At 39.0% G+C, this 12290-nt stretch overlaps 1 protein-coding gene across 1 annotated transcript in view; it reads left to right on the plus strand.

The window, feature by feature from the left end:
- The window catches only part of adcy7 (adenylate cyclase 7), a 30209-nt gene that overhangs the window by 13070 nt on the left and 4849 nt on the right, over positions 1-12290 (plus strand). Inside the window, exons 7-21 of the mRNA XM_053319206.1 lie at positions 41-168; positions 722-880; positions 1207-1339; positions 1863-2051; positions 2374-2417; positions 4166-4225; positions 5069-5146; positions 6341-6410; positions 6533-6630; positions 6859-6943; positions 9200-9337; positions 9462-9572; positions 10611-10813; positions 11078-11186; positions 11322-11480. Coding sequence (XP_053175181.1) covers positions 41-168; positions 722-880; positions 1207-1339; positions 1863-2051; positions 2374-2417; positions 4166-4225; positions 5069-5146; positions 6341-6410; positions 6533-6630; positions 6859-6943; positions 9200-9337; positions 9462-9572; positions 10611-10813; positions 11078-11186; positions 11322-11480 — 1764 coding nt within the window. The remainder of the gene's footprint in view (positions 1-40; positions 169-721; positions 881-1206; positions 1340-1862; positions 2052-2373; positions 2418-4165; positions 4226-5068; positions 5147-6340; positions 6411-6532; positions 6631-6858; positions 6944-9199; positions 9338-9461; positions 9573-10610; positions 10814-11077; positions 11187-11321; positions 11481-12290) is intronic.

A 12290-nucleotide genomic window follows, 5' to 3' on the forward strand; every position in this document is an offset into this window, starting at 1 on the left:
ACTAATTGCTTTGTCCTCTGTTTTGTTTCTTTTCTTTTAGGAAAATGAGTGTATGAGAATCAAGATCCTTGGCGATTGCTACTACTGTGTTTCAGGGCTGCCCGTCTCTTTGCCTAAACATGCTAAGAACTGCGTCAAAATGGGCCTGGACATGTGTGAAGCCATCAAGTGAGTTTGTGTCAACCACAGTGATATATCCCCAAACTGATACATATACTGTCTCACTTAACCTCTTAACATGTGCTAGCCACACAGATTTTTGACACGATTTAAAGGAAAAACAAGTGTTAAAAGTTGTTAGGTAGTGTTAAAAGCTGTTAGATAGGTCATTCTCAATTATGTATTCTCAGTTCTAATTTAGGGAAACAGTTTGTGTTACTTCACATTTTGATATGCACTAGTGGACGAGATTGCTTAACTCGGTGTTAAGAAAAGGACTCCAGTGGTTGCCAAGGACTAACTGATACACTGACAAAGAAAAAGACAAACTCATAACTCAGTAAAATCAAGACTTAATTGGTTTAGTTGACATTGGTACAAATTCTTAAAGAGAACTGTTTTTACCATCCATACTGACAGACAGAGACATAGACAGACTTTTATGTAATTTCATCCTCCACAGAAAAACACTGTTTATGTGGATTAAAGGATTGTAGTCTGCATATAGAGACGACCTGGCTTCACTACAAAGAGCTTTAGTATTTCTGTGAAACTCTTCCAGGCAGGTACGGGAGGCCACCGGGGTTGATATCAACATGAGAGTTGGTGTACACTCAGGCAATGTGCTCTGCGGCGTGATCGGCCTTCGCAAGTGGCAGTTTGATGTCTGGTCACATGACGTCACTCTGGCCAATCACATGGAGTCAGGAGGCCTTGCAGGGTAGGTGGTTCTGAATGATCAGTTTCAATAACCCTTTATACACCTTTTATTGCCATATTTTCATATTGCCTCACACTAGTTAAGTTTGCCTCATGTTGATTCAACCTTATTATGCCCATGAAACATCAAATATACACACATCCCTCCTCACTACATGGTCAATAAAAGTTATTTGTTCAGTTACAATTACTAGTTATAATTACTGTGCAGATTTGTAACTTTTTTAGTTGTAATTAAACTGAATTGAAATGCTGAGGTCCATCCTGTATTTCAAATAAGGATAATACATGCCATACCAAGAATTTAATTGCTTCTCTTTTCTTCAGACGTGTCCACATCACCGAGGCTACTTTGAAGCACCTGAACAAGGCTTATGAAGTGGAAGAGGGCAATGGCCACCTCAGAGACCCCTACCTAAAAGAGCTCAGTGTCAAAACCTACCTAGTCATTGACCCACGAGTGAGTTCTCTGCAAGTCTTCCTTAAAAATGCATACGATGTTGTAGACAGTGAGAAATATTTAGCATTTGAAAATTACTTGATAATGACAGGATGGCGCCGTGCTGGGTGACAGCCTGTTGAAACAGTCCTCATTGATTGTTTGTCAGTTTATTGTCTTTTTTGTGTCTATTTGTTTATGTTTGTGTGTATTTTATTTATTTAACTGACACATTTCCCAATTTAGGGTCAAGAAAGTACTTCTACTGTATCTATCTATCTATCTTTATATAGGCACCAACTTATACAAATAATTGCTGGTATGATGATGAAGCATATTATGAGAAAAATCATAATAATCATTTTAAAACCTGTACTTGCATATTTTAGACTTGTATGGATATTTGTGCTGAGAATGGACTCCCTGACTGGTTTCTAGTTATTTTAATGTACTCACTGTAGTTGCCATGCCTTACGGTATCAAATAATTGCTAACATGTAACTGTACTGTAAATGTAATCTGATGTGTGCATGTATATCTTAAGTCTAAGGATCCATCGCTGACCAACCGTAGTGCGCCTAAACCTCGGGTGAATGATGGTTTGAAGATGCGGGCATCTGTGCGTATGACCCGCTACCTTGAATCCTGGGGGGCCGTCAAACCTTTTGCCCACCTCCAGAACCGAGAGGGCTTCACCCCAGACACCATTGTCAATGGCAAACCACGCTCCAAGGTGAGCAGATAATGCACTTCTTGATTATTTGGATCATTATTAGTTGTTATCAAGGAGACATATAACACAGTATAGACATGCAAAGTATGGTCTTGCTGTGTTAATTATTCACATTTCATTAAATAAGGTAATCCAGGAAGGAAGAGCTATGTAAATTATTGATAGAACTGCTATTGAAAAATTGACTAGAGAAGTAACTTGCTGATTTAAGATAATAATTATCTTGTGAGAGGTTCATTTATGTAACAAATTAAATGGTTTGATACATTGATCTTAGGTGGGTGGTGTATTTGTGTCTGAATGTGGTCCTTGTCTTTTTCAGGACATCCCCCTGCGAACAACTCAGGGCTCCAAGATCACTGAGAGGTAAGAACAAGTCGTAGCTGGCAGTTAAATCTGCATTTGCTGACTGTTTTTATTTTCAAGGGACTGGGGAGTGGGAGTGGGAGTGAAACATGTCATGAGTGAAGATAAAGTGTGCTCACACACATTGACCCCTGAAGTCAGCCTGTTTAACAACAATGTTTCTCAGTAGTATCTTGATGGTCATGGCTGGAACAGAGAGGAGTGCTTTCTGTCAGCTTTCCCATCTGTTCACAGGATCTCACTCCACCACATTTCATTAATAATATTGTGTAATACAGTACGTCAAACCATTTAGAGGGATATTATTTTTCTGACTGGCATTACATTATTGGAACTGTTTAGTGATGCACACAGGGATTACATAATGTATGTGATAGACACTGTTCATGGGAGCTTAGTCATTTTGATGAAGTGATGTCACCAGTCGGTAAGCTTTATGTTGGTAATCAGGGCTTGAGAGTCATGCTGGAGGACTAGTTGCGCAGAAGATATTCCTTTTGACTCCGATTTTCTTACACTTCTGTTCTTTAACTTTTTCACTTCTATTTATGAATGCTTGATATATATTGTTATGTTAAGTATCACATCGATGGTCTTATCCAGAGGGATTTCCAGTGAGAGTACAAGCATGTTCATTGTCTTACCTTTAAGCTCTTATTTGAAAAAAAAACCCAACTCTTTAAAGACAAAATGCAAACATCTGCTCATACAATAAAATGTGCTTAAATAAGGCATTATGTACTGTGGTAGTGATATTTAATATTATCTGGATGTAACCATAAAAAAGCAGCAAAAAATACAGTATGACCCTCAAGTCTGAGTAGTAGTTGGTTGATGTTGATTCTTCATGTGTAGATTTAGACATGGGTAACCATGCTTTCACATAGGTAAACTTTGTGCTAACTTCAGGAAATGTGTTTTTAATGATGCTGCAATATTGATGTAATCAAGTCATATGTAACATAACAGAGGAGGCGATGAGAATATTGCAAAGGTGAAATGTTCCTTAAAAATGTAATATTATTTGACAAAAAGTCACTTTATGTTCTCAATTCAGAAAGGATGTTACACCACAAAGCAGAGGAGTTAACCACAACCTCCAAATAAAACAGTCATCACTGACAGTTTACTTTATACAGCTGTGCTTCATTGGCAGTTATTCCTGCAGAGAGTGGTGGGATTGCTGAGCTCTGTGACGAGCCCTTTCATGAGCTTCAAATAATGCATAGACAAATTGATTATGGTTATAGCTTCTAATGGTTAATTCTCTTTTCCTGCTTGGTAAGTGTATGGACAAATATTTAAATTGTAGGTACTGATTAGTGGGCAGGTCTCACCTACACAAACAGTGTGGGCTGAAGTAATGTGATTAGAAGAGATAAGTGTGCGCCTTAAAAGTGCAATCATTCCCTTTTTTATTTCGCAAATTGTTAATTTAATTCATGTATTCACAGTCCACTGTAGCAGAGGCAGCAGCTGGTGAACATGTCTGAGGCTTAAATTAACAGTGAAGTGAGGTGCACCCACTCAAGCTTGACGACATTACAGAGCTGAATATTTTCCTCTGTGGTCGAAATGAACAGTAATGAGCATCACCGCTCCTGTTAACAAGCATATATCTACAGCGGCTGTTATGGATGGACTTTCACATATCTATAGTACAATCATTAGCCCCGTGTTTTTAATTGCTTCCCCACTACTGTGTTATGATGAATTTGTGTTTGTGTCTTACTGTTGGACCCTGACAGCTTTGATGAGTCTCTAGAAGAGCCGTTCTCCTTGCCCACCTCTCCATTCAGCAGCTATAAGTGAGTGGGGCCTTCATGGTCCGCAGGGTCCTCATTCCTTAAGCGCAGTAGTTCTCAATCTTTTGGCGTGTGACCCTTAAAAACAAAGATGCCCTTCTCATAATCACTTGTTTAAATGGTTTGGGGTTTTTTTTATTGCTCATAAATTCCCCTCAATCTGTATGCTTCATGCAGTTTACCCAATGCAAATTATAACAAATGATAACACAACACAACAATAATTCACTCCCACCATTTATTTTTTATGACCCCCCACCTCAGAAATCTCCCATGTGGTGTCCTGAACCCCAGAGTGAGAACTACTGCCTTAGTGGAGAGCCTTGCTATCCCAACACTAACCTGAGCAGTGGTTCACTGCTGTTATCTTATCTCACTGTTTCTCACTGCTACCTCTTTGTAACAGGGCAACATGTGATCTCAAAAGCCATCAGAAACCCTGTAACCTCTGTTAGTGGACTGACATGCTCCTATTAACACTGATCACTGACTGGGGCTTGTGTGTATCTGGGGCTGTGCATCTGTGCAAGTATTTCCTTCCTGATAGAATAGGGAGTTTCCAAGCAGAAGCACAGCAGAAACACTCCCGCTGAATCCCACAGAGATCATCTAACACACTTTTCTGCGTCCGCTCTACATAACTCTCTCCCAGGCATAAACCAAATCTCTCTTTTCCCACTAATGCTCAGAATGGCATCAACCAAGTTGCCTCCAAGCGCAGCTAAACTGGACCTGAGTAACCTGCATGACCTGGTCTGGTTTTCCAGCATCTGTTCCAGTCATCCTTCATGTCTCATTGTCTGCACTTCTGCCTCTTCCTAATTGTCTCTGCATTTTCCGGTGCAGGAACAAGTCCCAGAAGAGCAAGTTTGATGAAGAGCTGCACAATGAGATGACCACGACCATAGACGAGCTCAGCAGCAAGTAGGTCAATTTTATAACAAGTTAAAGCACATTTTATGTGTACATTTCAATAAAAGAAAATGTAGCAAAGGGTTAAATCAGTAGTGAATCCTGTAAGGCAGATAATCCCTTCTAAGTAGTTTTTATGGGTTGAATAGGTTAAGAAGAAGGCAAAAGAAGAAGAGAGAGCAGCCGAGAGAGAGAGGGCAGTAGTGATACAGCAAGGAGAGGGAGCAGCAGTAGCGAGAACAAAGCAGTGAATAAGAGAAATAATTGATTGTTCCACAGGGATTACATCCTAAAACACAAATTAAAAAACATAAAACACTTAACTGATCATTTATTATGTCTGCATCTCTCCTTCTCACACATCCATCACACTTTAACTCCATGTCTGTAGTAGACAGGTGGTTCACAGACAGAAGGAGCTTGGAGTGAACACATACACATAAACGAATGCCATTTTGTTCTTCTTCTCACTGTTCTGTCTTAATGAGTACATTTCTGCAGATCTCTCAGCATTGTCTCAGTTCCTAACACAAGAGTTTATCATCAAGGTCATCTCACTAAAATTAGTTAAAGTTAAAGTTAGTTAAAAGTTATTATAACACCTGTAAGTAAAGTTGGATGTCATCTGCTAAATATATGCAATATTAAATCTGTTTATAATTTGTTCCAAGGGCAGCAAATATAAAGAGATATGATTTAATATTAAGATAATGCTGCAATAATTATTTTTATATCATATTTTTTTTGTTGAACCAGGAGTGCATTTAACTATTCTGACTATAAAGATCTTATGAGCCTTAATAATTGCTTATATGGATCATGTTTGTAGTCTTTAATTATAATGAACAGAAATGATAAATGTACATTGTTGTTACCTTTCCACATGTATCTTGCTTATCTATGATCTGCATACACCAGGTAGTATATGTTAATACAAGTGCAACAGACCACAGGTGAAAAATCATATATTCTTTCCAAGGTGTTGCTCATTGTGTCAAGTTCACAATCACAAAATCACGAAGAGCTTTGAAAATGTGATCCCAGAGAGACCAGCGCTGCAACTGTTCATGCCCTATGTGAGCCAGTGCAGATGCTACATTTGTTATAATGGTAGAGTAAACATCTTATTATTCTTTTTTTTATTCCCTCTCTTCTTTCTTTGTTTTCCTGCTTCCGTCCTGTCTTCCTTCTTCTTCCCTCACACAGGCAGTGGTCTAAGTCTGAGGAGAGTAGTAGTTTAGCTCTGTGGTTCCCGAAGAAAGACCTGGAGAAACAGGTTAGTTTAACACAAAGCTGCAAATTGATGGCATTTATATTTTTATATTTTCATTCATTTCCATTCAAGTATCCCAGTGCTAAACAAGCAGTTCAGGTGTGTTCTGTTTCTCCCCCTCTCAGTACCGAGCCCTGGATCTGCCAATGTTCAAACACTACATTGGCTGTGCTACCTTCATCTTCCTCTGCATCTTTTTGATTCAGATGTTTGTCACAGAGGAGTGAGTATGACCAGAATTTGCTCTGTTAATTACTGTCAAAAATATCATCATCATCATCACCATCATCATCTATTATCCTACTCTGCAACTGGGAAGGAGAAACAATGGCTCTTTTTCTTTGTCCTTGAGTCTTGAGATGTATGAGGCATCATTTGTCAAGCTACGAAGACTACACTGATGGGAGAAGTGGGAGAGTGATTTTGATTTTGTTTTTTTTATCTCTTTTAGGCGACAGAAGCTGGGGACGGCCTTTGCAGTGTTGGTTTGTGTCTTGCTGCTGACTCTGGCCATCTGTTTCGCAGGTCACCTTCAGGTCAGTGTGTCATGTCTTCCATTCACATTTAACATTTAGATATTCAAGTGATTTCAGGCAGTTTGTTCCAGTTAGCATTTAGGTTGCAAAAATTACAAAAAAAATATGCCTCAAAGGCACAGCAAACCTGTCATACCTCTTCAGCCACACTCAAAGCAGAAGTGTTAGTATCAAAGGTCTGTCATTTGTCTTGCAGCACTAAAGCCCCACTCTGTAGACCAGCATGGTGTATGTAGCAAACATGGGTTGGAAATATATTGAACATATTTCTAGACAATAAGTTGTTTTCTAGTTCTTGGGAATTTGGGACTTTGATATTACACACAGCAAAGGTAATAACTTCTCTCAGATCAATGGTAAGTACACATACAGTGTATAACAAACCTGAATACACCTCTGTGCAATACCACCATAATATAAAATGAATCAAAATCATATAAGCGTACCTCGCCTGGGTTGTGCTTAACGTTACATGGCTCCACATGAGGAGGAATTGCCTGAACAAGTAACTGAGACCTCATGAAAATGGAAGAAGGTACACAGTCATCAAAAGGCTAATGCATAGAAGCCAAACCACAGTTGTAGCAGTGGTTAGGAGATACATGAGTTCCCATACTACCATTAACAGAAGGCGCAGTGGCTGTCCTCAAAAAATGCAGCACGCACAAATTGCTATTTATGCAACTTTGCATTAAAAACAGATGGGCAAGCGCTTGTGACTTGGCACAAGGATTATCTGTGGAAATTGGTGTATCAGTGACTGCTCAGACAGTATGAAGGACATTGCTTGAAGTCCACCTCTACAGACAACATCCAGGAATTAAAACATTGCTCATAAAATGGCACAAAACTGCAAGATTAAATGTTGCCAAAGAACAAGAAAAGAAGCCTGATGAATGCTGGGGGCACATTCTTTGGTCAGATGAAACCAAAATAAAGTAGTTTTGGAACAAATGGGGTCCAGCATGTTTGGTGTAGATCTGGCCAGGACTACCACAGTGACTTCATACTGCAGACTGTGAAACATGGAGGTGGGAATGTGCTGATATTGGGCTGGATGAGTGCAAAAGGTGTAGGGGAGATACATTTTATGGATGGTACTATGAATGCAAAATCACACAAGAGTTTTTAAAGAAGAAGAAAGTCTATGACCTGGCCGACTATAACCTTCAACCTAAATCCAACAGAGCACCTTTCCAGTATTTTAAAGAGGAACATAGAGCAATAAAAACCCCTCCAGCAAAGACCAGCTGAATAGAATCACAGGCAGGCCACATGCACTACAATGACCTGGTCCTGACCACATTACATGGGAGTGACTCATGAGTTGAAGCCTAAAGTTGTATTGAATTAATTGAATTTCCTAGTGCATAAGAAGACTAAATGAAATGTGGATTTATTAATAGAGGATTGTATTGCAGTTGTGTGAAGGCTATACAAGATAAATGCCATAATACAGCAGGCCAGGCCTTTAGGTAAAATGTAATTCTTACTCATCTCCCTCTCTGTTATTTGGGCCGTCTCAACCAACCGGGAGAGCACAAATGAGATTTCCTAAATTAAAAACTAAATAAGGAACTCCCTTTTCAAAGGTCAAGAATACTTTTTTGATTTCAAATTAAGTACACACAGTCAGGTGTTATGTGATTTTCAATAAACAGCCATTTCTTTTTCTAATGTTTAGTTAGTTATTATTAGTTGTAATTGACAATATATTTTTCATGTTTAATTATTGCAAATTATTAATTGAAAACATGAAAGTTAATGTTTCATAATGATCATCTACTAATATACAGAGGCCTGTGGCAGTAGGATAAAGGTGTCTTTATACAACACAATGATAATCAAGATATCCAACATCACCTGCAGCTGACAATAAGAGATTCATCAGGCAAACATGTAACACATGCATGTTACAATAGGGAAGTGCTTTGGTACGTGAATACGTGTGTAGTTGTGTACATACCTGTTTCACGGTGCCAGAATTAGCCAGTGTGAGCATGGAAACGTCATGGAAGCTATGCCGTCATTCACTGTGTTGTGGCTTTCAATAGCTAACCTACTGACTTGGTGGATGACACCTTGACATTCAGTCCTTGACCGGCAGTGTTTCCTCCTCTCAGATAGATTCCTTCACTGGAAATAGCCAGCGCAAAGACACTCACATGATGTCTGGAGAGAGATGACTTTGTAAAAGTCACATGCTCCTCATACCAGTTTGATTCCATCTTTCCTCTTCTTTCTCCTCGTCTGCAGCGCCTGTTTCCAGAGAAGCTGTCAAGCTGCCAGTGGTTGCCAGCTGTGTCGGAGGCAGTAGTGAAGCGGCCGTGTGTGCGCCTCCCTCTGGCCACCATAACGGCTGCGGTCATCATTATCTTGGCAGTGTTCAACCTGGTAAGAAGGACATTATGTACCCTGCTATTTCTAGCACTGCTACACCTCATAGCTGTCATACCAAACTTCAAAGCTTGCTGTCCGGTGGATTCTTGTCAGTCACATTTCTTTTATCTCTCTGCAGTGCCCCATCCCTGACACACGTAATACAACCCGCTCAAAAGATGTTCCTGACCTGTGTCACACAAATGATTCCAATCGCCAGAAAATCGAGGACAACCTCTTCTACCTGCCTGTGAGTGATGGCTTTGTAAAGCATACACAATAGTAGAATAGCAATATGGAATGTTTATTCATATCAAACTGTATTCGCAAGTAGTTCTGATGGAGATTAATGGCGTTCTAGTGAATGATAGTGGGTGCCAGGAGAAGGGATTTGAGTTGCAACAATGCCAAAAGAATGTAATGCATGGGCCAAAACATCAGACACCTCATCAAAATGTTTGATATGTTGGATGTGGTCCCTGCTAGATGAATTTAGGGGATTACTGGGTGGCTTGACCACAATTAAAATCACAATGAAGTTGTTGGATACGGTATTGCACTAAAATCTTTTCTGGCACCATCATATCAGGTGAGCACAACAGTCAATTAAAAAGTATTCACATATCCCTTCTATTCAGCATTTATAAGCTGCATATGAACAACATAATATAACAAATGATAATAACTATCTATCAATATTTTTGTAAACAATAACTTCTGAAGCATCTGTAACATACATGTATCTGTAATCATTTTCAATAACACAGTATGCTTACACACATCTCTACAGTCAGTTGTGAAACATTTATTCACATTTATTGTTTATACGTAATCATTAACAGATGTGTTTAAAACTGTTAATGAGTGTTCAAAAGCTCAAAATATTGAGCTTGAAGGTTCATTCCCAACAAAAAACACACACAAAATAAACCTAACTCAAGATCAACTTTCAGATCATCTTCAGGCCTTCATCACTGGATGGAATTTAGTTAGTTATCAGGCATAATAAATGAATAAATATATAATATATTTCATAAAATAATTTGATTGAAAAATACACAAATTGTTATCTATTATATTGACAATCACTCATTAATTGTTTATATACCAGTTCAATGCTTCACAGAAGAGATGAGAGATCGTTGCAACAAAGACATTATTAATCACTCATCATGTCCTTATGTCTGTATGTTATAGTAAAGTTATAATCTTACTTATCTTGTTACCAGTATATCTACAGCTAGCCAGTTAATGTTACTTTTATTTGTTCCCTCTGTCTCTCCCTCAGTACTCTGTATACTGCTGTATCCTGTCGCTTGTTGCATGTGGAGTCTTCCTGCGGGTGAGCTTTGAGCTCAAGGTGCTCTTCCTCACCTTAGCCTCCACAGCATACTACATACTCATCCTCAGCACCAACAAGGGCCACTTCGTGAACTACGGAAACATCCTGTGTGCTCAGATTTCAGCAGGTGGCAGCTGCAACTGCAGCAGGTAGGACTGGCTGTAGATAGTAAATCATGTAGCCTAGGAATTGGTAATGAATGGATATTAGTCATTTTCTTAGATTTCATTCATCCTCTGGTTATCCAAAATAATTGCAACTGTAGTTAATGGGTAAAATAATTCCACAGCAGAGTGTTGGTGTTTATAGACATATTATAGGTATTAACTTGTGTATACATGCAATACACATGTATGAAATATGTAAATGGTGGTGAAGGCCAGGCATGAATGTTCTTGTTTGCTCTACAACAGTGAAGATGACTACACCCTGAAATTGATAGGCCTGGTGAAACACCCCCAGGTGATGAGCTGCATCTACATCACCCTGTTCCTAGTCACTATGCTCATCATCTCACAGCAGGTAATCACACTCTTCATTTTATATATGTCCTGTTTTTATACTCCTGAAAACATGTGAACAGATTTGAATTCTAAACCTATGGGGTCATATTTATAATATATATATCATCAACCTCACTATGTTTCTCTGTCCTAGAATGAGTCCTGCTTCCGCCAGGACTTCCTGCTGAAGTACAAGAACCGCACAGAGCAGGATGAGATTGAGACCAGGGAGAATCTGAACCGCCTGCTGCTGGAGAACGTGCTGCCAGCGCATGTGGCATCGCTCTTTGTTGGAGAGAATAAAAAGAATGAGGTGTGACTTCACTGCATTTATTTTCCTCATGAGGAAATATGTGGTGGGCGGCAAGTTTTTTGGTTATGTTTGTGTTATGTATTGTTGCATTAGTGATAAAGAGAAGCAAAAAAAAAAAAAACTCATTGGGAGACAGGCAGTCATATTGTATCATAATCAGTAATAATTAACCATCATTGAAAGTGAAATTATCATCATTTTTTTGCTATCTAGAGGCAAAGCCAATCAAACTTCATGTTGCCCACCTGAGTGGACGCACACTATTTGTGAAATGTAATGAAAAGTTAGATACTCATCATGGCTTCTGCCAGCAAATGAGTTTATATAGAGTAAGTCAGGTCAAGGTTTTCTCCCTTTTTTATAAAGCACCATTTCAGCATTGATGTGTGAGTAAAGCTCTGAAAGCAGTATGTCCAGGTCATGTGCTTGAACTTGTTTACTTTTAAAGTGATTCTAAATGTCAGCCAGAGCAGTATCATCATTTTGGCTCAGGGACAAAAGCAGAGGGAACTTGTCCTTAAGAGACATAATACTCTGCTCATTAACACTGCTGACTGTTTACTAATGACGTCATTGTCTTGTCACTGACAGTGACTTCATTGTAGAGGTGAGAAATGATGCAGAGCATCGTGCTAACATACTGTTTATAGGAAGTTGTTTTGTGCACTGATGCCTTCCAGTATCTTGCTTTCATTCTGTGTTTGTTTCATTTGAATAACTTGTGCTAACAGAGCAGAGGCAGAAGAAGTACTACTTGAGTGATGCTTTTTGGAAATTGTAAAATTTCTCCTCTTAATTAATTTGTTTAGA

This window comes from Scomber japonicus, chromosome 1, assembly GCF_027409825.1.
Source record: "Scomber japonicus isolate fScoJap1 chromosome 1, fScoJap1.pri, whole genome shotgun sequence".
Classification (NCBI taxonomy): domain Eukaryota; kingdom Metazoa; phylum Chordata; class Actinopteri; order Scombriformes; family Scombridae; genus Scomber; species Scomber japonicus.